Source organism: Gigantopelta aegis, chromosome 6 (assembly GCF_016097555.1).
Source record: "Gigantopelta aegis isolate Gae_Host chromosome 6, Gae_host_genome, whole genome shotgun sequence".
Classification (NCBI taxonomy): Eukaryota; Metazoa; Mollusca; class Gastropoda; order Neomphalida; family Peltospiridae; genus Gigantopelta; species Gigantopelta aegis.
In genome coordinates, this window is record NC_054704.1 from 77,107,270 (window position 1) to 77,133,413 (window position 26,144).

The window sequence follows — 26,144 nt, forward strand, 5'->3', positions numbered from 1 at the left end:
AACAATATTTTATGATACGCCCTAATAAACTATTTCTATGATTAAACGTATATATTACATAACTTTTTTTTTTTAGAATATCAATGTCTGTATATTCAAAGTGTTTCTGGTTGTCTTAATATTTGCAAGAAACCCAAACTGGATTATTTTAAGAAATAAATTTTTTTTTAACCTAGTACAAATATTAGAACGATCAGAAACACGTTTAATATACAGCCACTAATATTTTATGCAGACAAATATATTTGATATGTAATTACAATCGTTAAAAAGTCTCTGTTAGTTGATAACATCTTAAAAAAACGCAGCAATCTCAAAAATGTCCCTTTAACAAAAGAGGTAAGATTTGGCAGAACACATAACAAGTATATAACATCACGCTGTTGAGCAGCAGATTCATGACCCGAACCATTGGATTATTTTTCAACTTTTTTCACTTTAAATGTTTTGCCCGATGGGAGTTCCCACACCAAGTCTCCTGCGATGTAGGTTGCCTGGGGTTCCAATCGATCGTTCAGAATGACGAAGTCTGCGTCGGTTTCGTAGTCGAGCGTTCCCTTTCTGTCTGTGATCCGCAGAAGCTTGGCTGGGTGAAGTGTGGCAGCTTCTAAAGCCTCAACCATTCCGCATGCTAGAAATAAAAGAGATATATACTCAACAAAATTAACTAAAGTCCAAACCAAATTGTTAACAACTACAATAAATTACCTTTAATTACTGTTCAATTTTCTTCATTTTTTGTCCAAACATAAATCGTGAATTTTTTTTTACACTCACATGGATTCCACATATAAGACTGAAACCTACTGTCTGCCATTTTGCTTTTTTGTGGAATACTCTTCAAGAGGGATGGAAGCCTCAATTAATTTGATGTCATGAGGAGTCCATTATACTTCAGTGCATGCCATGACGTTGTTAGATTAAGTCATATCGATCCACTCCTCTTGAAGAGTATTCCATAAACAAGCTAAATGACAGACAATAGAAACCTATACTATTATGTATTTTGCCCTATGCAATCTCAGCAAAGAGGATATTGGTGACATCATTACAATTTTGAATGTCGAATCTGTGTCACAGTAATGTTTTTTTTCACAATTTGTGTTTGGACAAAATTTGGGGGAATCTAACAGTAATTAAAGGTAGGAACGTAATTTATCATAGCTGCTAACAATTTGGTTCGGACTTTAAGGTCCAGTAGTTATGTAATTGTTTTACTAATGATGCATAATTTCCAAACCCAAAACTAAATGTATTTTGTACCATTTATAAAGAAAAATGCCAAAAATATACTTTGCTCTTAATTGTTTTTCTGGAATGTATTTATTTGGTGTCAAATACATTGTTATTTTGACACAACCTGGATCTGCACATGTCAATTAGAAGTTAAACCATTCCAACTGTATCATCAAATCGTTTTAGGGCTGTTATTCACTCGATCTACATGTATATAATGATTATGTTTGTTAAAGGTTACACTATGTAACACTTAACAATGAAAACTAATACACACCTGTTGCTTTGGCATAATGTTTTACAACCGTGTCCATGGTTGCTATGCTGAAAACACGAAAAATGATGTTTAATATTGATCTGTCAAAAGTTCATTATATACAAATATTACTAGAAGATTAAGTTGTTTGTTAAATGTATCACCCAGTGTGGAATCTTGGTGAAACTTTAGAGGCTACAAACCACCAAATTAAAGTCCATAGGAAGGAAGATTGAAATGGTTTATTTAAAGGGTCATTCCCGAGTTTGCTGCATTGTAAGATGTTTCCGACTAATAAAATATTTCTACGAATAAACTTACATATTAAATATATTTTCTTGTTTAGAATATCAGTGTTTGTATATTCAATGTGTTTCTGGTCATCTTAATATTTATAAGAAGCCCAAACTGGATATTGACTTCAAAATAATTTCGTACGTACGAAAAACAAAATTTAGGAAACAAAATGAAATTTAACCTAATACATATATTAGAATGGTCAGAAACATGTTTAATATACAGCCACTAATATTTTATGTAATTACAGTCGTTAAAAAGTCTGTTAGTCGATAACATCTTAAAAATTGCAGCAAACTCAGGAATGTCCCTTTAATGATACACAACACATTTTTAATGCTTATATGCTTAAAATATTTACTTTTCTGTTTATTTTTAGGTGTGCAACTATTGATTACTCCAGGATATACAAAAACAAAAAATATATATGCTTGTTCTCCTAACCTCATCCCAACTATAGCATGTGCTCACCAATTCACATATTGTTACTACAGGCCTGAGAATATCCTATAATAATATTGGTAAAATTACATCACACTGACAAGTAGGGGCGTAGCATGGCTGGATCTGTGGGAGACCCTTTTGTCTACATTTTATTTGGTAACTTGTATGAATAAACAATTTTGCACCGTAAAAAAGTGTTCGACACACCCAAAAACACCCCAGCCAATGCCCCTGGCTTGTATGGAAAAAAATGCCCCATTTTGGGTTGTGTAATTGTAGAAAAGCCTCTTAACACTTTATCAGTCTCACCTGCCACTGAGTGTATCAGTGCCTGCTATCACAGCTATTTTACCCTGTATTTCAATCTCCTGCTCTCCAAGAATATATTTACCAGCTGGTAGACCCATCGCCTGGATTGCATCAGTTATCAACACAGTACCTACAAGAAAAATCTCTTGTGATGACATTATTATTCAGTTTATATTAACCAAGTTATTTACTATGATTGAGTTTGAAGTTAAAGTTTGTTTTGCTTAACGACAACATTAGAGCACATTGATTTATTAATCATGGGCTATTGGATGTAAAACATTTGGTAATTCTGACACATAGTCTTCAGAGGAAATGCTACATTTTTCCATTAGCAGCAAGAGATCTTTTATTATACACTTTCACCAGACAGAACAGTACATACCATGGTATTTTATATATACTAGTTGTCGGGAACAGGTTAAGACATGGGGGAAAAAAACAAATCGGAGAATGTGTCATCTGTAGGGATTCAATCCTTCAATCCAAGCACCTCAAGTGAGCACTGTAACACCCCTACCCCTAGCATTTACACAGTTAACTTGTGCATCATCAGTTATAGAAACTGGAACCTGGAGTGTTAATTTCATTGGATTTGAGATTTAGGTCATCACCAAGGAGTAGCCAATAAGATGTCTTTAAATCAATGTACATCATTTGTTGATATCAAACACAGTATTCTCTAAAAAGGGTGTGTATGAACTTTTATTATTTATTATCATGTGATTCAAGATTCCTCTTATTACCTTCGGGGTTGACCCTCTGTGCTATTCTGAGGGCTGCCGGGTGTGTGTGGATTCCATCTGAGATGATTCCATAGTAAACCTGAATTCCTTTGGGCAGCTTCTGACTTGTCAGCAGTCCTACCAGATGTGGGTCACGGTGGTGGAACTAAAACATAACAAAACATCTCATCAAATAGAGAACCGAGTAGAAAGATTCTCTATGTGCATTTCAACGACTACAGTTTAGTTGGAAATTTAAACTATGTTGGAGTCAAAGACTTAAACTGTGAATCTTTAGTAAGTCTTAACAACAAGTGAGTCAAGACAAAATAGATAAAAGTTAAAGTTTTGTTTTTGTTTATCGACACCACTAGAGCACATTGATTTATTAATCATCGGCTATTGGATGTCAAACATTTGGTAACTTTGACCTATAGTCTTAGAGAGAAAATCTGCTACATTTTTCCATTAGTAGAAAGGGATCTTTTATATGCACCATCCCAAAGACATACCACGGCCTTTGATATACCAGTCATGGTGCACTGGCTGGAACGAGAAATAGCCCAATGTGCCCACTGACGGGGATTGATTCCACACCAACAGCAAATCAAGTGAGTGCAATATCAATGGGCTACGTCCTACCCCCCCCCCCCCCCCCATAAATAAAAAATGCAGACTCTTGACAAAAAGCAAAGAGTGTTGTACAAAACAAAAATGTACGTGTTGCCGAATAAAGCATAAAAATTTGAGCCAAAACATTAACTAAGGCAGTTTTAAACACTATTTTTAACTGTTATTGAGAAATTAAAAAACAATTGCAGAATTATTGGGAAGGGAATAACCTACACTTTTAAGTCATGACATTACATGCAATTTTTTATATGCTGTAAGATATGGTGAACTGACCTGTGCATGCTCAGTGAAAGCCAAATAGGTATTTCAAAAACTTATTTCTTGAAATAAATCATGTTAAATCCCAAAATGATACATATTATGGTACACACTGCCGTGCATTGGAAGACACCTATATAGAGGATTTGTCACAAAAGTGTTTTAATATGGACATTACAGCCAAGTATGTGTTAATCTGTATTTGTTGAGGCTCTTCCCAAACAAAATTTAAGACTTTTTGACTTGATGAAATGAAATGCAACAAATAAAAAAAGACGACACTAACTGGAAGCATGGCGTTGAAGAGGTGTGTGATAAACGTAGCTCCTTGGTGAACGGCTTCTTCTCCCTGCACTAAGCTGCATATTGTGTGTCCTGTAAATACAGTCAGAACAGACAATTCATGACAAGGTCTTAGCCTGAATCCAACATAGCTGTAGCCGAAACACAAAAATATTTGTCAACATGTATCATTATCAGTCACAATGATTAGTTTAATGTTGTTTTCTTTTGTGCTAACATGTACTTTCACTCATTCATTCACTGATTTATTTATTTATTCAATCATCCATAGATCCATCCATTAATTCAAACAACACTCAACTCACCTGCATATCCACTTATATATTCACTAACCTATTTTATTAAACATCTAGAAGTCACTCTTGAAATATTGTTAAACAAACCTCAACTCCATCTCAGAAATAAAAAGCAAACGAATTTGCAAGTTCATTTCTAGCATTACACATGTACCAAATTAAACCTATATCCTCCATGTTAATTACAAATAAGGGAAATTAGTTTAACATTTTGCACTTGTTTATAAATAGAGAATGATACAGGAGTTGTGAGATAAATGGTATCTAACGGACATGAATGTATTATTCTATTTCTTACATATCCTCATAAAAAGCAAATTTTAACATCTTTATCGACTAAAAGTTATTTACAGCTGTTGCATTTGTAGCTAATTTACGCGTCACAGATCCAAGGTTGTCAGGTTAACTATCTGTCACAATGTTGTCAATTTCCATTGTGTAGGTTTTCACTGGATGTATTGCAGTGGTGACCTGGTTATCACCTAGGAGCAGCCAGTCATATGTCTCGAAATTGTTAACAACATGTGTAAACAACCATCTGTTATCAAAAATAACGCATGGTGTTCTCACCAACGGTTGTGTAAGAAAGAATGTTTATTTTACAGCTGGTTATATATGCAGAACTATTATTTCTTACCAAGGGAAACAATAATTCCTCTTGACACAAGCTGTTGAATCACTTCCTTGGATTTCTCATGCTCTGGTGCAAGAGTTACTATGGCAACATCATCAAGGCTTCCATACATATCCAAGAGATCTTGAAATCCACCATCAAAAGAGCAAATATACTGTTCAGGATGAGCACCTTTCTTCTCTCTGCTGATAAATGGTCCTTCTAAATGAATACCTGAAATGAAAAAAACATCATACAACACCGAACCCCCTACACACATACATAAGAAAGAAAGAAAGAATGTTTTATTTAACCATGCACTCAACACATTTTATTTACGGTTATATGGCATCAGACATATGGTTAAGGACCACACAGATTTTGAGAGGAAACCCGCTGTCGCCACTACATGGGCTACTCTTTCCGATTAGCAGCAAGGGATCTTTTATTTGCGCTTCCCACAGGCAGGATAGCACAAACCATGGCCTTTGTTGAACCAGTTATGGATCACTGGTCGGTGAAAGTGGTTTACATCTACCCATTGAGCCTTGCGGAGCACTCACTCAGGGTTTCGAGTCGGTATCTGGATTAAAAATCCCATGCCTCAACTGGGATCCGAACCCAGTACCTACCAGCCTGTAGACCGATGGCTAACCACGACGCCACCGAGGCCGGTACATATATACATATACACAAATATAGCAATCACCAGCTCACACACATATGACCAGTGAAAATTTTAAGAAGCAACTTATGGGTTTTGCAAAAACATATACAGGTAAGGTAATTCTTTTTTGCAGCAAAAATTAAAAATTACTTCCACAAAATTAAATTTAAATGAACAACACGTAAATGAAAATTCATAAAAGGATATCGATGTGCTGGGTTTTGTTTGTTTTATATGATGTGTATGTTATTTGTACAATGCAGGGCTCGAACTTAACAACAGTACCGACGGCAATTGGCATTATTGCCATAGGTCAGACACTTTACCGATAGCAGTTTATATCGCTGGATAAAAATTATTTCCATCTGTTGAATGGATAAATTTTTTTTATATTTGTTGCAATGGTTAGTAGTTTAAAACTGCTATAGATAGCAAATTCTTAAGTTCAAGCCCTGCGTGTACATTGTAATATGATTAACATGTTTAAGTGTGCATGCTATGTATACTCTAATTGATGGGATATTAGGAGTCAGGAATACAAGTAGAAAATAAAAAAAGAGTAAAATATGAATGTGTTAAAATAGAGATTTAGTCCATTAAATTAGAAACACATATAGTGTACCCAACATTCCTGCTCCTTCTTTGCTTCCATCAAATTTCTTCATCTCTGGCAATGTCTGCAATAAAAATGCAATTGTCTATTATTTAAATGGTTATGTTACAATTATTGGTCAATTCAGCCACTCTAATGTTTTCCCAAGTTTGGCAAGGCATGGTAAACACCTTGAAGATATTGTTACTATTTTTTCATTACCAAAAAGAATTTAATTACAATAAATATTAAAATAGAACTTAACTAATATGCTTGCTTTATAACAAAATAATGATTATGTTAAATATATTAGTCAACAACAGTAGGACCTTGAGTTTGGGATCTTAATAGCAATAAAAGAAATAGTTAAGAACCAGAGAGACATAAAATATTCTTTAGAAGTAGAACATTGTATTCCTTGAAGACCCATAAACCGTGTACAACTTCACTTGCTTTTTATCTTTTACTTTTATAAATTTCTAAATAAGAATAAACAAAATGGTTGGTTGAACTAACTCTTTCATCTGTAGTTTTTCTTATTACACTAAACATTTTTTGAAGTTGTCTTATCCAAAATGATTCACATCCTTAAAAGGGTTATGGCAAATCAACACTTGCTACATAATTTTGTTACCTTATGATACGTTTCCTTTGGAGAAGAAATCATGGTGGGACAAAAAGATGTTACACCATGAGCTAATATTCCTCTAGCAACCTTCTTGAGGCCTTCCCTGACTGAACCCTTACATTTGGAGAAGTCGATACCAAATCCACCTGAAATAAAAGACAAAAAGTAATAAGATATGCTTCAAAATAACAAAAGCAAGCATTCACTCTTAATCATTATGAAACAGAGTAAATTTTTCTTAATTATGTACATTTTTATTATGCATTATTATTTATTATAAAATTAAACTAAATGATGTTTGGATTCTAATACATGTTTGGACTAAGAACATCTTTAAAGAGAAACTATTCTACATGAAGAAAAAGAAATGGGTGGAACTTGGAATTAGTTATAGATGTAAACTAATGCTATAGTATAGAGAAATATACGAAAAATTCAAAGTGTAAGATATTAATAAAAGAAGTCGAATTTGTTTATGGGATTTTAATTGAAAAGAGTATAAGGGTATGAGGTAAAAGGGTATGAGGTTGAATATTACACTCTTTTGTAACCAAGACAGCTTTATAATGCCATTAATGTACCAGTCATGATGAGATCATAGCTGAACGTACCATTTATCTGTGACTCAATGAACCCAGGAGAAATTATATTTCCATTACAATCAATCTGAAGATCAGCATTGACCTTTTCCTCAAAGAAGAGTTTTTCTGGATCCATAATCTTTCCATCTCGCACCCACAGGTCATCGGTAACAAGCTGATGATCACGGAGCAGTCGGCAGTTTCTGTATTGGAACAGACAGCTTTTTGTCTTTTCACAAGGCATGATTTTTTCTGAAAAATGTATATATGTATATATAAACTGGAATTCCCTCAAAACCAGACATTTTACAAAGTCCCTTTTTAAAAACCAGTACAGAACTTAACCTCTCTAAACCAGATCCCTCTTAATACCCAGTAGCGTAGGAAAGTGCCAAAATGTGGGGGGGGCAATACACACTTTTACACTATTGTAAAGCAAATATAAAGCAAAATATCTGAAAAATGGGGGGCACATGCCCCCCCCCCCCATCTCCACTTCCTACATGTGATATTACCAGACATTTTTATTGATCCCAAGGGTGTCCAGTTTAGAGGGGTTTCATTGTACATAGAAAATATTGGTACATGTAGGTAGATCTTCCCCATCACACCACACACAACCCACCAATGCCAATAATCGTTGCACCCCTGGCAATTGCCACACAAGTAGATCCCATAAAACATTATATTGGCAGTTAACATACTACTGCATACTGCTATCCTCTGCAAGGTTGCACCAGTCTTTCATAATGATATGACAATTAAAAAACCCAAAACACTAACTGCAACCTCGACCTCCCACCCGCCTATTCACCCTGCCTCCACATCCACCACCACAGCACACAAAAATCAGCCCGTCCAATAGCTACTTGTTTTCTACGGCTGTAAATGAATGTAGAATCTCTTTTTTTAAATTTACTACAGTGCATTGCAAATAGACAATAAATATATATATATTTTTAAAATGAACATGTTACTCTTATTGTCAAAATGTCATTTCAACGATGCTAACTTTGTTTTTCTCGTCGAAGACTGTTTCTCTGTCACGTTCGTTTGTTTCGTTTTGGGTTTGTATGAAAGCGCAACATCAAAAAGAAAAATAGTTTACGAATTCTCCAGGAAGTGTTTACAGAAAAAATAATGGAATATTTTCAATTTACACAAATTATGAACGTTTTCGTATTACTTTATGCTATGTTGTCTTTAATTAGTGCGGAACCAAGTAATGAAGAGAGCAGACAGGGCGATCAGATGACGTGTGCTCAGTTATTAATGGGACAGTATCCTTTTAGTTTTATTGAACGTTAACGTGACACTTACCTTCATCAGTTATGTAACGTTGGGGGTGTAGGATAACGCGATACGTTTTGCGGTTAGAGTGTGTTTGTCAATTCTTATATAACGTTTTCAAAACAATTAATATTGACAAATGACTTTCTGACAATTCTGTGGATAGTCACTTTTTTGCAATCTTGTTTTGCTTCATACACAATTGAATGAATATACAGGGCTTCTAGATTATAGTAGCCTCACTCCCATGGCTAGTGATATTCAGTATTGGGCCAGTAAATAACTACTATTGCCATGCCCGACGGCTAGCAGGGCTTCTAGATTATGGTAGCCTCACTTCCATGGCTAGTGATATTCAGTATTGGGCCAGTAAATAACTACTATTGCCATTCCCGACGGCTAGTGAAAATATTTTGTCAAATGTTACAGTTACGTCTATTTTGTAAATATGACTATCCTGTCCCCAAAACCCAACCCCCACCACTATCCCCACCCACAAATCTTAGTGTTTTTAAGCTCTACCTCCATCTTTAGGTGACATATCCGATTATTACTATTATTTAGTAAAATTGTATTGAAGTAAGGTTTTTTTAATCGTGGCTAGTAAATTTTAAAATCTCTGATCCCATGGCTAGTGGATTTTATAAAAATTCTAGAAGCTCTGAATATAACATATCTTACCGTGTAGAAAAACATATTTTTAGTAATCTCATATTGTTTTGCCATTTCCTCAACTCATCTCAGATATCTTTGCGATGCACCTGAAATTGATCCTGAAACACAGCAAGCAAAGGGATGCAACCCCAAAACAAGAAAAGTTCCAGGTATAAAAGTAATTAGGTTAAGATCGCATTAAAAAATATTTGTTTGAATACACAATTCATACTGGAGATGCAGTCAAATATACTCTATCAAAAAAGAAACGCATAGGCGAAATATTCATGGAATTATCTCTTTAATACAAAGTGGCATAATTTTGTTATTTATGTTCGTATCATAGTCAAATTTGACATGAGTATGTGATAATGTTCTTGCTATAGACTGACGGCAGTGGAGGCGTTTTTTTCACCAAACAGCGTCGCACGAGGATGCTGAAATCAGTACCAGCAGCAGCAATCACTGTGTGACATCTCCTTAGCATAGACTGAATGAGTCTCTGAATCCGGGCACGTAGAATCCTAGCCCATTCTTCCTGCAGTGCATGTGACAGTTGCGGATGCATCTGAGGCTCCAGGTCACGCTGGCGTACACGTCTGTCCGGTTCGTCCCATATATGTTCAATGGGGTTGAGATCTGGTGATATTGATGGCCATGGCAGCACATTAATGTTCTCATTCTGTAGGCCGTATGCGGCCTGGCATTTTCCTGCTGAAAGAGTTCTCTCTGTCGATCCAAAATGGGAAGCATGTGATGGCAAAGAATTTCATTGTGGTAGCGTACAGCTGTCAGGTTGCCTTGTACGAACACAAGTTCACTTCTGCCGGTGTATGAGATGGCTCCCCACATCATGACACTTCCTCCACTGAATCTGTCAACTTGTGCGACGCAGTTGTTGGCAAAACGTTCATTGCGGCATCTGTAAACATGTTATCGCCCATCACGTCGCTGTAGAAGGAAACGTGACTCGTCACTGAACCATACTCGCCGCCATTCGTGCACCAGCGAACACGTAAATGTCGATGTTGATGTCGCAGGGCAGGGCCAACATACGGTCTCCTAGCCCGTAAACCAGCTTCTTGAAGTCAGTTCCGAATGGTTTGTCTGGACACCCTTCTCAAACCAGGTATGCGTCCAGCAGTGTTCGTTGCTGTGGCAGTTCGGTGATGCAAGTGCAGAACCAGGATGTAGTGATCTTTGTTATGCGAGGTCTTCCACTTCTGGGCCGGTCTTCAGCTGATTGAAACTGCTAGTACCTGTCCCAGAGATGTGAAATGGTGCTCTGATGGACGTTCATGTGGCGTGCGACTGCCGACTGCGATTCACCTAACTGGAGGCTGCCTATTGCAATGTCTCGTTTTGGCAGACTTAGTCGTGTCATCTTGTAACTCATCTACGTCGAAATGGAAATGAGGCATCATTGCAAGCATTGCAGCTTTAAATACCCATCACTACCCCAATCTTTTCCTTGAGTTTCACGTGCATTTGCCAAAATATGACCATTTCACACTGATTTCCTGCATTTGTCGCACAACGTGCGTTAAATTTGTTTTAGGGTGCATTTGGGCATGCTGTCCCATCCCAGGAACATTAACAAACATGGTCATTCAGCAACATTGTACCAAAAAACGATATTTTGTCAAATCGAACACTTTTCTTCTTTCCCTATCACCTATGCGTTTCTTTTCTGACAGAGTATATATATATTTTGTGTAAATAAATTTATTAAAAAAAAATTGCACTTTTATTAATCAAATCTATAACTTGCTTTTATTTGAGACTGCAACCATTGTGGTCACCATCATCTAAGATTTAGGTATTTAATGCTTATGAGTATGTTCTGCATAACTGATACTAAAGTACTGTCGCAAATAGAATAACAATTATTTTCGTCGATTATTTCTTTCATTTTAAACTGACCAGTAAATATTTTGTAAATACCCATTCAATGATACTCTACCTAATTTAGCATTTACTTGTTTGGGCTCTCATTGATGTACAAGGTAGTGTTTACTCTTGAAATTAAACTAAAGATGTCAGTAAACAGGTGATTTTTTACCTTTATTGGAACAGACTATAACATATTTTGATCGATATGTGTCAATTTCATTTACCCTTAAACAAACTTTTAATTCAAGTCAACTGATTATTTTGAATTGCAGCATAAATTATTAATTATGACAAAGCATATTTATTGAATATAAATTCAATATAAGTACATTAGAAATTTACACAATCTTGCAACAGTTTAAAGGTGCTATATCATAGTTATATGCGAGCTGTGATAAACATTCTCCAATAAAAATGTATTTCCTACCAGTAGATAAAATTATTTCCTATAATAATTTATGGGCATATTGTTAAAGGTGTCTTTTTTTAAATGTTAAATCAATTTTTTTAATTAATTTTTAAAAAAAAAATGATTTGCAATAGCTGTCATTGTGCAACACTGAGATAGCACCTTTAATACCGGTATAATAGATCACTCATAATGGTTCTTGACAGTTTTGCTCAAAAGTTACTTATAACTGACTACAAATATTTTATTTTGGAGAGGGATAGGGGTAAACCGTCATCAGAAACAGTCCCTCACATATTGTAACAGCAATGAATTGACACATGTTGACCAAAATTTGTTATAGTCTGTTCCAATAAAGTGGACAAATCACCTGTTTACTGACATTTTTCTTTTAATTTCAAAAGTAAACACCACCTTGAACATCAATGAGCGCCCAAACAAGTAAATGCTAAATTAGGTAGACTATCATTAAATAGATATTTACAAAATATTTACTTGTCAGTTTAATATGTAAGAAATAATAGACTAAAATCATTTTTATTCTATTTCCAACAATACTATAGTTAGTATTGATAAAGTTCTGTAGAACAGTATATTTTAGTATTTGAAGTACAATTTGTTTTAGATTTTATTAATTCACTTCTACTTGGACGGGATTTAGCTCAGTTGGTTGAGTGCTCGCTTGAGGTGCTTGTGTCGCAGGATCGAACTAGCTCTATGGATCCATTCAGCTGGTTGTGTTTTTTTCTCATTACAACCAGAGTACCACAACTGGTCAGAGGCTGTGATATGTGCTTTCCTGTTTGTGGGAAAATGCATATAAAAGATCTCTTGCTGCATTAGGAAAAGATATAGTGTGTTTCCTCTAATGATTACGTGTCAGAATTATCAAATGTTTGACATCCAATAGCCGATGATCAATTAATCAGTATGCTCTTGGTGTTGTTAAACAAAAAAACCTTTTCATTTGTACTTTTTTATTGACATTACAATTAATGAGTATTGTTTCTTTCAGTTCCTTGTAGACCAGCAGTGAATATAACATGTGATGGGGTCACCTATAATGGATCGTCTGTCGGCTTTTATAAAACTACTGCCTGCAAGTGGACGTGAGTATCAGGTCGTGGCTGTTCCTGAATGAATAAATGAACAATACCTCAGCATGAAAAACATATCTGCTGTTGCAAAATGCTTGTAATTTAAGAAACTAGATGATTGACAAATGTTTTTTTGTAAATTCATCACACAATACTTAATTACTCAATGAATATTAATTTTAAATTTTAAAATACAATTAGTTACCAAATTGTGTCTCGTGAATATTTTTTTAAACAAGTGAAATGAAACGTTTTGTGGTTGATCAAATGGTTTTCAAATTTCCTGTCTTTATATATTAAATAATTTCAACAGACTTTGCATTCAAAATTAATCAGTTGCATATTATTTCTTTTCTATAACACTTACTGTGTAAATATAGAATATCAGGTTTCTACGTTTTGATATGGTTATTTGGCGAGGTTTAGATAACTATCACTGTTATCGAACCGAGCCAAATAACCACGATATCAAAACGTAGTAATCTGATATTTTTTTGATCATGCAACCCCTTTCAAGTTATATTTTTGTAATATACTTCAGTCAAAAGCAGTATAGAAACTTAGTTTTATCATGTAGAAACTACTACCGGAAGTCTGACAATAGCAGGTGCCCGAAAGCATCTTGGGAATGGCATAGCCAGCCTAAAAGTTATGCATTTCCAAATTTTAAATAAAATATTTTGATTATATTTCAAAGTCTGTTGTGTCACATTACAATTTTTGTACCTTTTTCTGTGAAAATAAACCCAAGCTTAATATGTCACATAATGTGTGACCTGAAGAAGATCTACATCGCTGGCTGCTAGTGACTGTGATGTCTAATGTAAACATTCTTTGCAGGAAACTACTTGCTTTTTTGTTTTATAATGTTAATTCAAAATGCTGGCTAGTTCTGATTGGGAGCAAATAATGGAGAATTGAAAAATAAGAGGTAATTTGGCGTTACAGGAAGTGTAAATGTTACATTTATTTATGCAGTTCTACAATTATTGCTGTAAATGGATGTTTGAAAAATGAGAAAACCACGTACGTGAAAATTGAGCAAACATCTGTCATGCACACAACTCATTCCCTAGTGACATGATAACACTTCGAATTATCAGGTAGGGGTTATCAGATCAATAGGAAGCATGGTTGCATGATGTCTTTTACTTTTTTCTTTCAGAAATGGTCATTCCTTTGAAGTTTCACTTCTGTTATCAATATTTCTTGGAATGTTTGGAATAGACCGTTTTTATTTGGGCTACCCTGCAATAGGTTGGTATATCATTTATAAAACATTTTTTTCTAATATCATTCTAACATTAAACATAAATGATACAAACTTGATTTTATATAATAGTGAAATATTTGCATCAGTAGGGTCACCCTGCAGAAAAACAACTCTATGGTTAACTAAACTACAACTATGTGTTTATTTAATTTAAAATAAATTTGTGTGGTTAGATGCCATCCTGTCTGGGAAAAGTGCATTTAAAAGATCTCTTGCTGCTAATGAAAACATTTAGCGGGTTTCCTCAGAGGATTACAAGTGAAAATTACCAAATGTTTGACATCCAACAGCCAATGAATAATTAATCGATGTGCTCTAGTGGTGTCATTAAACAAAAACTAACTAACTTTAAAAAACTGCAGTTTGTTCCATTTGATATATAATTTTATGTATTATTATTTCTTGTATATCAACAGGACTGGTCAAATTTGCCACAATGGGGTTTATGTTTTTGGGACAGCTAGTTGATATTTTGCTGATAGCTACACAGGTAAGAAGAAGTAACAATTATTTTATGCAGTTTGGTTTCAAAGTAAAGGATGTTTGCTGCACTTAATTGAAAAACCAACAGCAGTATGCCTACAGCACATTATGGTGATAGTCATCACTGATTAAAATTGGCTGAATAAGCCTCCGATTTATTGGTAGTCTTTACTGTGCTACTATGTCTAACATTTCATTTCAACTTATTTTCGTGCTTATATCAAATTACGGTTCAAGCATGCTGTCCTGGGCACACACCTCAGCTATCTGGGCTGTCTAACCAGGACAGTGGGTTAGTAGTTAGTTGGTTAGTGGTTAATGAGAGAGAAGAGGGTGTAGTGGCCTTACACGTACCCACTGAGCCCTTGAGAAATTGCTCTGGGTTGGTGCCGGTACCAGGTTGCAAACCCTGTACCTACCAGCCTGTAGTTCGATGGCTTGACCACTGTGCCACCGAGGCAGGTTATCTGACCTTAAGCATGATGTTTGAAGTAAAGTCGACTTTGTGAGATTAAGTCATTAGTTGGTTAGAAACCTTTGTTTTGTTATTAAGTGTAGCTTAATGTATTTGTTAAATTTATTTATGATATTGACACCCATGATGCAGTTATTAATGGTAAGATGTGGATGTTTCTTTCTGGATCCACTGTATGATAAGCATCACACAGCTTTTATTTTGTTTAAACTGTTTTGATGTACTGCTATACACCATTCTTATGAAACTCAAGGCTTTAGTGAAGTGGGTCTTTTTATCTCCATAGAGGACAAGCATTGATCTGTCCCACACAAAACTTACTGTGTCAGGAAATGTTTTACTTGAATATTTGAAACTTATTTTCAATCAAACGTATACTGAGAATATGAGAGAATCCATTCATTAATCGGGTTTAATAGTCCCTCACCTGACCAACAAAGAGGAAACTATAGGTCTCATCTCCATCTGTCTGTGTGTCTGTCCATCCATCTATCTCTCTCACGTATAATTTTCTCGACTTTTCTTTCGCAATGCCTCAAGGTATTGAGCCAAAATTTTATGTGGATCTTCATCATATAAAGTTACATATTCATTTCAGCTTATTTTTGTGTTGATATCCAATTAAGATTCAAGCACACTGTCCTAGGCACACACACATCAGCTATCCAGGACGGTGGGTTAGTTGTTAATTGTTAGTGGTTAGAGAGCGATGAGGGTGTAGTGGCCTTACACCTACCCATTAAGTCATTAAAAGTAGCTGGGTGGGAGCCGGTACCAGGCTGCGAACCCTGTACCTACCAGCCTTATGTCTGATAGCTTAACCACGACGCCACCAAGGCTGGTGTTATATATCAAGTTCAGCTTTCACAGGAAAATACCCATTTTTGACAGAGTAATGGCCCTTGAACTTAGAAGGTTTGAAAATTGGTTGGGCCTGGTAGGAGGTATGTATAGCTAAAAACTAAGCAGTACTCACAACCTTTTTTTGTTTCTTCTCAAGTGCATCTCCTCCTTGTTGAAACCATTATGTACATAATACATATGTACATTATGTATGTACATAAGCATACTTGTTTAATTTCAGGTTGTTAAACCATCTGATGGATCAGACTATGTGATAGATTACTATGGAGCTATCATGTCAAGTGTTGTGATGGACAATGAAACTTACTTAAAACCACAAGATTACACATAGGGCTGTAACTTTTGAAATATTCCAGTTCTCAGTGACATCAAGAAGACATGTGGCCAATAGCCGATGTTCAAGTCCAGTTGGTCGTCTCTTGTTCCAGTTAACAATCATTAAAAACTGGACAATTTTGATGGGACAAGAATAGCTTTCTGCCCACAGCATAAATTATGTCTAAAACTCCACCACAGCCAGGTAACAAAACACCTGTAATACTTGCGAGACGTAAGCCACACTTATTGATTGAAACAAGTAACTCATCACACAGGTTCCCAAGAATATAATTTGCTTAAATCCATACTCCTATATGTTGTTATTATTGGTTGAATGAAAAAACAACTCTTTTCCACAAACACTCTGTTTTGATGCTCGTGAAAATACTTTTAAAAACAGCTCACTTGCATGCCAGTAAAAACATACACATTCTAAGCTACTATGCACATCCAGCATTTACTTATATGCAATGTGTGCTCTATACAACCCTCAGTTACTGCAGTAAAATGGGAATTACGTACATGTACCATTTGCATGTGGAACTGTTAGTTACATTTCTTTGTCAACTGGCCCTGTGGTCTTGAACACTGTGCTCACAATATAGGTGGTTGACAGTAGATAATTTGCCTTATGTTCCAAAGGTAAATGAATATTTGGACAAAACTGGAGTAAAAAGGAACTGATGAAAAGCAGAACCTGTGATAAATGCTCTACATTTTTGTGGAGTCCAGTTTACCAATCACTGCATTATTTCATTTTACAACAAAGCTTGATTTTTCATTTTCATTTAAGGGTTGGGTTTTTTCATGCTTAATCAAATTATGGTTCAAGTACATTGTCTAAGGCACACACCTTTTATCTGGGCCATTTGTCCAGGACAGTGGGCTAATGGTTAGTTGTTAAGACGTTTGGGAGAGGTCGGGGACCTAATTCACTGATCTCTTGCAACTTTGTGATCTCGCAATGCTAAAAGACTTGCAAAGAGGATGCAAAGTTGTCTAATAGAGCCTAACAGAGCTTTGTTAATTAGACCCCAGGGTCACGTTCCACAAAGCGATCTTAGCCCTAAGATTACCTTAAGCGCACAGCTACCCTATGCACTTAAGTTGATTTTAGGGTTAAGATCGCTTCGTGGAACAGGGCCCTGAGCAGTAACCTTACACCTAACAAATATTCTGTTAAAACCAGGGCTTGCTGTGGGCGATTAGAAAATTTCGCTAAATTATGTAAAAAAATGCAAAACCTATAGCTATTTTCCAACAAAAAATCAATTATCACACAATTTTTTTCCGCCAAATTAAAATAAAATTCACCAACTTTTTAAAATTTACAATTGGTGAATGGCAGAGCTAGTCCTGAAAACTTGCTCCAAGTAGGAGCCAAACCCTGTACCTACCAGCCGTATAGCCAATGGCTTAACCACTACATCACAGAGGCCGGTATTAAGCACAGTTTAAAACTTGTAGTCAACCCATTAGTTTTGTTTCGCAATCACTTCATTATCATTTTTGGTTTTTTCATCAATACATGTACCATCATGGTGGCTGCATATTGAGATTATGTTCATTCGTTTTCATCATACATTTATTTACTTGCATGTTGTAAATGTGTTGGTGTGAAAATGAGTTGGCCTTTTTTATATCCATTTCATATACTGTATCTTGTGTAATCCATACATAACAGTCAGCTCATTTTGTACATCGATGTGGATAAACGCGATTTATTAATGATGTTCAACTTCAGATCAGGGGAGATTATCATGTCATATTTCATCAGTGTGCTCCCATCATTAAATCATTATAACACCCAGATATTAAACTGTTCATCTGAATATTAAATGGATGGATGGATGTTTTTATTGTAAAACTTGTGCAGGATCATTAAACTTTGTGTGATAGTATTGTATATTGTCTGTTGTTGTTAAAACATAGAATGTGGTGGACAAAATGTTCCATCATCAGTACATTTATAGCCATTCCACCTTATTTGTATGAATGAAAATGGATCAAGATTAAATTAAAATAGTAAAGAAGTTTTTGTGTTTTTTGTAGATTTTCCCAAACCAGCCAAGGGGCCTTTTACAATTATCAATGAGCAAACCATAAACTCTCTGTGTGTGTGTTAATGCTAGTTTGTGCTTTTAAAAACAATGTGAATAAAAATATTCCTTACAATATCAACATTTTGTATAAACACTTTCAAGCACCGAAATAAGAATAATGCCTGGTAACCCACAAAATACGGGCCTGGGCTCAGTTCCATAAAACGATTTTAGCACTAAGATCACCTAAAGTGCCGCTAACTACTGTATACACTTAAGATGATCTTAGTGCGAAGATTGCTTGGTGGAACAGGGCCCTGGTAATCTATAGTTTACAACATTTCTTTTATTATTATTAATACTGCAAAATCCCTTCAGGAAGGAAGGAAATGTTTTATTTAACAATGCACTCAGTACATTTTATTTACGGTTATATGGCGTCGGACATATGGTTATGGACTACGCATATATTGAGAGGAAACCCATTGTCGCCACTTCATGAGCTACTCTTTTCGATTAGCAGTAAGGGATCTTTTTTATATGCACCATCCCACAGACAGGATAGTAAATACAACAGGCTTTGTTACACCAGTTGTGGAGCACTGGCTGGAACGAGAAATAGCCCAATGGCTCCACCGGCGGGGATCGTTCCTAGACTGACCGTGCATCAAACGAACGCTTTACCACCAGGCTACATCTCGCCCCAATCCCTTCAGACACTATTATTAACTCGTATCACTGTTCTTATTGTAGGCTACCGATACTTGTATGTGTTATATTTGAATGACACATCGAAATGTAAGTGGTGGTGTTTTTGTTTAATAAATATTTTGTGGAGAATAAAGTACCGTTCTCGACTTAAGTGGTAACATAAATTACCATTTCGACTTATTACAATGCCTGAGATTTTAGGCCTTACAAAAACTATATATTGTTGATATACCTGAAAAGCTATAACACATCCATATATATATACTACGAGTCAGAATAACCAAATGTCTGACATCCAATAGCCAATGATTAATTAATCAATGTGCTCCAGTGGTGTCCTTAAACAAAACAAACTTCTTTTTCTTCTATATACATTCAATTATAACATTCTGGAGAACACTTTAACCAATATAAAGATGATTTGATTACCCATGACTACTAGGTCACAGAAAAAAATTAAATGCATAAAAAAAAATGATATGAATTTAAGAATAACAACACAAAATAAACATAAAAGACATTTTAATTGCAACAATTTTATGGAGTACATTTCAAAGTAATATGAACAGTAAAATACTTTTGAATTTGTGTTTTCTAAGGGTGAGTAGACATTGAGCATTTGGTGTGAGTGAGAAGTGTGTAATAGGTTAAAGTCGCTAATTATTTTTGAAAAGACAATAAGAACTTTAATTTTTTTTTTTTTAAAGCAATACTCCCTCTACAATAAACTTTCTTTTCTTTCTTTTTTCTGGTCAATATGGATGTGCTTAGGCTCTATAATAAATTATTTGTATTAAAATTGGCACATCACAAGGGCGGAAAATGTAAGTAGTGGCCTACTTGAAAAAAAGCACTTCAAATATAAGTTTAAAAGGTCATGTTTTCAGCAATGAAAATGATGCAAACAATGAACAGATATAATCAAACAATGATACAATGTGAAAAAAAAATTGTTTGAAATGAACAGTTAATGTTAAAGCTCATCGTGTAATTCTGATTTTTCTTCATCTAGAGACAGTGGTTTACAAACAGCCGGTGTTGCAAATTCAAACTGATATTCACATCGACTAGGCTCGGATGCAGACAGTATGGCATTTTCTGAACCACACTGAAATAATATCTGAAACAAAAATACAAAATATTGTTAGCATCAAACAAAAAAAACAAAAAAATTGTTACCATCAAATATTCCACTATATTCTCTCTAAACCAAATATCCATGTTTTAAAGCGACATACCCTAATTTTTAAAAATGTATGTTTGCCTAAGTAATGGTTAATGAGACAAGCTCTAGTTATTTTTGACAGTATTTCCCTGTTTAACCTTCTGACTACTGCAGGCGAGATATCTCGCCCGACGTCACGTCAGTCGATATACTGTACACTGTATACAGTGCATTCCCCAATTCATATTTCCCGCCGTTTTGCACACGAAACTCACCGGAAACGGAAATATAATTAAAGAAAAAAGATTTTTTTTCAAAATGGTGGCTTTTGTTTTGATTTTTTCAATTGAAAATACCTTGAAATTTTGAGTTCAAAAAGTGGTTTTCGGTAAGTATTTTCGCTTGACAACAATGGCGGCACGTCGCGGTCATTTTCAGGGATCGATAGCTGATTGTGACAGCTAATTTGATAATAAATTTGATCGTTTTACCAACAACGAAAATTACCAAATATTGCAATATGAATCTTAGTTCGGGTTTTAAAAAAAATTCTGGTCAGAAAACCACTGTTATCGGGAATAATGGACATAAATACTGGACAGCTGGCCACAAATGCCCGTAAGTAAACGCAACTTTTTCGATTTTTTGCCTAATTTTAATCACCATTAGCCGATCTAAAATAATAAAAATTACAAAAAAAGACACAAAAATAATACTTACCGATTAATATATGAACTTTATTTCATGTTTTTATAAAACATTTAAGTGAATATATGTGAGTAAAAATTATAAACTTGTACCCACTCAACGTGGTTTTTGTTAAAAATTAATCCAGTAGTCTAAAGGTTAAACATCACAGACTTTAGCTTCTCTCAGTTTTAACCATATCCAAATGCATGTTGCAGGTTTGCAGATTAACTAAACTTGGTGTCCATTTTTACGGGCTGAAACTAGGGTCTGCACCTTTAAAGGGTATGTGGTTTAGAGATGGTCTGTACTGCTATTTAAAAATGGACTGTGAAAAATGTCTGCTTTTGAGACAACTACGGTTATTGAGGGTCTGGTTTTGAAACAATTACGGTTGCTGATAGTCTGGTTTTGAGACAAATACGGTTACCGAGAGTCTTGTTTTGAGACAATTACGTTTGCTGAGGGTCTGGTTTTGACACAATTACGGTTACCGAGGATCTGGTTTTGAGACAATTACGGTTACCGAGGGTCTGGTTTTGAGACAATTACGGTTACCAAGGGTCTGGTTTTGAGACAATTACGGTTACCGAGGGTCTGGTTTTGAGACAATTACGGTTACCGAGGGTCTGGTTTTGAGACAATTACGGTTTTACGATTACGTTTGTTGAGGGTCTGGTTTTGAGACAATTGTGGTTGCTGAGGGTCTGGTTTTGAGACAATTGTGGTTGCTGAGGGTTGGTTTTGAGACAATCTGATTGGGTCTGGTTTTTTGAACAATTGTGGTTGCTGAGGGTCTGGTTTTGAGACAATTACGGTTACCGAGGGTCTGGTTTTGAGACAATTACGGTTACCAAGGGTCTGGTTTTGAGACAATTACGGTTACCGAGGGTCTGGTTTTGAGATAATTACGGTTACCGAGGGTCTGGTTTTGAGACGATTACGTTTGCTGAGGGTCTGGTTTTGAGACAATTGTGGTTGCTGAGGGTCTGGTTTTGAGACAATTGTGGTTGCTGAGGGTCTGGTTTTGAAACAATTGTGGTTGCTGAGGGTCTGGTTTTGAGACAATTACGGTTACCGAGGGTCTGGTTTTGCTGAGGGTCTGGTTTTGAGGGGTTTCACTGTACATGTACATTGACCGATGAATGCACATCCATAGTTACATGGCAGTGCATTTCAAGGAGTATACTATGAACTTAGCTGTCATACACAGTCGGCAGTAGTCTACTTGAAAAGGAAATTATTATAATTCTACATAATTTATTAAAATTTAGGTATTCACAACCATTTTTCACCTAACAGAAATGACTGGGTGTAATTTGGATCAATTCCGTAACTAATTTTATTTATATACTGCACAGACTTGATGGAAGTATATAAAGATTGCTACAAGTAATAAACAAAAATTACGTTTACAAGAAAATGTATTTTAGACAGAACCTAAACTGATGAATAGGGGAGCAGGGCCAATTTGAAGTGCTCTTTATAAACAAATATGACTGTAGTACAACATTCATTTTGACTGTATATGCTTGTGTAATAATACACTTACCTTGACAGATCTATCGGGTCCATTCCAACAGTTTTGACCTCTTTCATATTTTTGTGCTGAATATTTGTTATCTCCAGATCCCTCCCAATGACCCCATAATCTGAAAAGCAAAAACAAATTATAACATTTGGCATGTTGTAATAATATGGTACACAGTTTACATCAACTGAAGTAAATCATTTTTGAATAGCTATTGACCACTGAACTTCTTATTAGATGCGTGTAAAACAGCAGTTGCAGAAAATCTTTTACACATTTTAGTTAATATGATGATGATGACTACAAATACATTATCGGCACGTCATAATAATGTACACAATTATCACCTAATACTTGTGTATTGCCTCTTTTCTTTGTCTATATATTCATTTACATGCTCATGTCCAATTAAGGTTCAAGCACACTATCCTGGACATACACCTCAACTATCAATACTAACCCAAAAAAAACCCGTCATTTTGCAATATATTACATAAAAGATACAAGATTAATTATAATTATTTATGTTCAATTATTTAATAAGAGTTACAAACCCTAAACTGGTTTCAGTGCCCCCAACCTTGGGCCGCTGTGATGCTCTGTTGAACGGACACAGTTTATACGTGTATTCTCTATCACTGTATTCAAAACACTGATTCTCAAGAAAAGCAAATTCTTGCTCTGGACCAAAATCTGTCTCTAAATATTTTTTTAATCCTCTGAAAAGAGAAAAGAAACAACATTAACACACATATAGCATTTGGTAGGTACTAATTATCTTGAAATATCAATGTTAATTTTGTTTTTAAATGTCAAGGGTTCTTATTAAATGTACAACACTAAACCGTACAGTGATATTGTAAGTTATAACCGAGATAATAAATAATCGACTACCAAATAATATGGTAATGATCAAATTTTATTATGAAAGAAAGAAATGTTTTATTTAATGACGCACTCAACACATTTTATTTACAGTTATATTGCGTCAGACATGTGGTTAAGGACCACACAGATATTGAGAGAAGAAACCTGCTGTCGCCACTTCATGGCTTACTCTTTTCGATTAATAGCAAGAGATCTTCTATATGCACCATTCCACAGACAGTACATACCACATCCTTTGATATACCAGTCGTGGTGCACTGGTTGGAGCAAGAAATAGCCCAATGGGCCCACTGACGGGGATCAATCTCAGACCGACTGCGCATGAAGCGAGCGCTTTACCACCGAGCTACATCCCGCCCCCAAATTTTATTATGATTTGAGACTATAATATAGTCACTTGTAACCAGATGAACAGAATTCACTAAAAAACAATAAATGCCATGAACAAGTCTTTTAATAATGGACTTTAATATCAAATGTTATTTATGTTATTAAAATATTTAAGCACAATAAGACAATATGCAGATCCTCAGTCAAAATATCATCATTTTGATGTTCAAGGGTTTGAACCATGAAGTTTGAGATCTCATGGTTCGAGATAAACCACAGCTGTTGGTTAAAATGTATAGCATGCTGTAACATTATTGTTAGTCATTAATACTTACGAGATCTCGTTCTCAATATCTCTCACTTTCTTATCAACATCGTCATACTTCTGTCTTGCTGCATCAGCAGCTGTAACACAAAGATTGCACTTTGAATGTCCAAAATCATGTTCCACAAAAATTAAAACTGTCAGCAATGTTATTAATAGGACAGTTTCTTATAATGATTTCTCTTTCCTATACAACAGCTTGAGATGTATTACTGCTTTACAAACAAGAATCCTGCACAATTAATGCCTCGCCTACCATAAAATTTATGTACATCTCGCTGATATTCATCTCAATGTTGTTAAAACAATAATAATAATAATAATTGAATTTAAAATATTAAGTAAAATTTTAATTTAATTTTTTTTTTTTTTTTTTTTTTTTTTTTTAAATTGAGAAAACCATTGATAAATGCAAATAGAGACAGAGTTTCATTGATGTAGGACTTACATTTTATGAAAAATGGATCTGTACACCAAATGAACTAGATGCTGAAGTATTTTAATAAGTAATAGCAATATTTAAAATGCACTGAATTGAACATTCATAGATGTCAATATAAACCTAGTTTCATTGATGTGGAATTTATAGTTTGTGAGAAATTGACCGAAATGCAATAACTTAACATTGACAAAAGGCTAAACAAAACAAATTGTATTACCTTCAATTAATCTCTTTGTCTCTTCGTCATACTCTGGCATTACATCTTCATCTTTTTTCTCTTCCGTAGCCTAAAAAATATAAATTTGAAATACATTTAACATTTTAAACAGAAACACCAGCTCCTTTGAATATGAATAATTTTTACATTTGGTACTTAATGTTAAGAATTCTTTAAATGCTGCACTGACAATGGGAAATAACAGCAAATAACAAGATTGGAATGTAACATTAAAAATATGGTATTTAATGGCATAGCTCTCATAAGCATTAGGCCACAATAAAATAAATCCTAGATTTTTATCCCCGAGAATAAAGGCCTACCTTCATTTTTTTTTTTTTTTAAAGCATGTATTATGGGTCGCATTTCCAATGTCCTGACAATACAAAATACAAAATAAAATTCTCCCGCCACCTCCATTTTGAAAACAAAAATATAGATAAAAATTTAGCATTTAATTTATAATGGCTCATTAAACGAAATATTTTTATTGCAAATACTGCACACAGAAATGAATGTCAAAGATATTTAGCAGTTAATAAAAAGAAGGTTAGATTAATATGCTTTAGGTGTTTGGGTAGATATTTGTTAGTAAATAGACAAGTTCAAAGAGAAGCATGGCTTGCAATGAGCATAGAAAGTAAGCTGCAGACTGGAGACATAACAACCATATTTCCATTACTCATGTTAAAGGAAATTCTAAACAGAGTTAATCCTGTTTTTGTTACTTCCACACAAAAAACAGACCGGATTTGGATCATGAAAAATCATATTATGGTTATGAAGACTTAGGTCATATTTAACACAGTGCAAATATACACCACCAAAAAGGTTACCAGTATTGGGTTAAAAATACTATGGCCTTTTAGACCAAAATGCTTTCCATTAACGATCACTGCATTTAATAACTCATGGCTTCAGATTAAATTTATTTTGCTTAAATGTTCAAAAATGTTAAATAGCAGAGGTACAGAATTAGTGGACCTATTAAAATGCTCAGACAAATTATCCACACAATTATAATTATACGTGATGATATGGCAATACTGATTCTATATTTGTATTAGAGTAGATTTTTTTTCAACTAAAGATATCTTCCAGATGATGTGTCACAAAGTTTAATTCTTTACACTTTCTCAGAGAATTCTAAACCCAAATCAATATTTTCAACAGTCTGTTTCCAAGCATGTCATCAGCAGTAAAATTTTTACA

General features: G+C 34.8%; 3 protein-coding genes across 4 annotated transcripts in view; 1 reads left to right on the forward strand and 2 right to left on the reverse strand.

The window, feature by feature from the left end:
- Nucleotides 1–215: 215 nt before the first annotated feature.
- Nucleotides 216–8,877, reverse strand: LOC121375853 (N-acetylglucosamine-6-phosphate deacetylase-like). Its single transcript, XM_041503525.1, has 10 exons — nt 8,816–8,877; nt 7,869–8,090; nt 7,264–7,403; nt 6,660–6,714; nt 5,395–5,604; nt 4,445–4,533; nt 3,289–3,433; nt 2,543–2,672; nt 1,514–1,560; nt 216–631 (listed from the first exon to the last, which is right to left on the reverse strand). Exons 2-10 carry the CDS (start codon nt 8,080–8,082, stop codon nt 417–419), a joined length of 1,245 nt encoding a protein of 414 aa, XP_041359459.1. The 5' UTR covers nt 8,083–8,090; nt 8,816–8,877; the 3' UTR covers nt 216–416.
- A 75-nt stretch (nt 8,878–8,952) lies between these two features.
- On the forward strand, nt 8,953–18,627 carry LOC121375840 (TM2 domain-containing protein CG10795-like). The gene is made up of 6 exons (XM_041503508.1): nt 8,953–9,118; nt 9,873–9,952; nt 13,100–13,193; nt 14,347–14,438; nt 14,871–14,944; nt 16,497–18,627. Exons 1-6 carry the CDS (start codon nt 8,979–8,981, stop codon nt 16,605–16,607), a joined length of 591 nt encoding a protein of 196 aa, XP_041359442.1. The 5' UTR covers nt 8,953–8,978; the 3' UTR covers nt 16,608–18,627.
- Nucleotides 18,628–19,852: 1,225 nt separating this feature from the next.
- The window catches only part of LOC121375561 (glucosidase 2 subunit beta-like), a 33,503-nt gene continuing 27,211 nt past the window's right edge, over nt 19,853–26,144 (reverse strand). For both annotated transcript variants that reach the window (XM_041503069.1, XM_041503068.1), the window contains 5 exons: nt 24,933–25,002; nt 24,284–24,353; nt 23,285–23,449; nt 22,752–22,851; nt 19,853–20,467 (listed from right to left, as the gene is read on the reverse strand). In XM_041503069.1, coding sequence (XP_041359003.1) covers nt 20,321–20,467; nt 22,752–22,851; nt 23,285–23,449; nt 24,284–24,353; nt 24,933–25,002 — 552 coding nt within the window. In that variant the 3' untranslated portion in view covers nt 19,853–20,320. The remainder of the gene's footprint in view (nt 20,468–22,751; nt 22,852–23,284; nt 23,450–24,283; nt 24,354–24,932; nt 25,003–26,144) is intronic.

What these genes read in the sequence shown, in the direction of transcription:
- LOC121375853 (XM_041503525.1), bottom strand. Translation starts at nt 8,082, where the DNA reads ATGCCTTGTGAAAAGACAAAAAGCTGTCTGTTCCAATACAGAAACTGC. An exon ending in AGAAGGAGCAGGAATGTTGG is followed by an intron (nt 5,605 to 6,659) that starts GTACACTATATG and finishes TTTTCATTTCAG; the next exon opens with GTATTCATTTAGAAGGACCA. An exon ending in ACTGATACACTCAGTGGCAG is followed by an intron (nt 1,561 to 2,542) that starts GTGAGACTGATA and finishes TCGTGTTTTCAG; the next exon opens with CATAGCAACCATGGACACGG.
- LOC121375840 (XM_041503508.1), top strand. Translation starts at nt 8,979, where the DNA reads ATGGAATATTTTCAATTTACACAAATTATGAACGTTTTCGTATTACTT. An exon ending in CAAAACAAGAAAAGTTCCAG is followed by an intron (nt 9,953 to 13,099) that starts GTATAAAAGTAA and finishes TGTTTCTTTCAG; the next exon opens with TTCCTTGTAGACCAGCAGTG. An exon ending in TTTTGCTGATAGCTACACAG is followed by an intron (nt 14,945 to 16,496) that starts GTAAGAAGAAGT and finishes GTTTAATTTCAG; the next exon opens with GTTGTTAAACCATCTGATGG.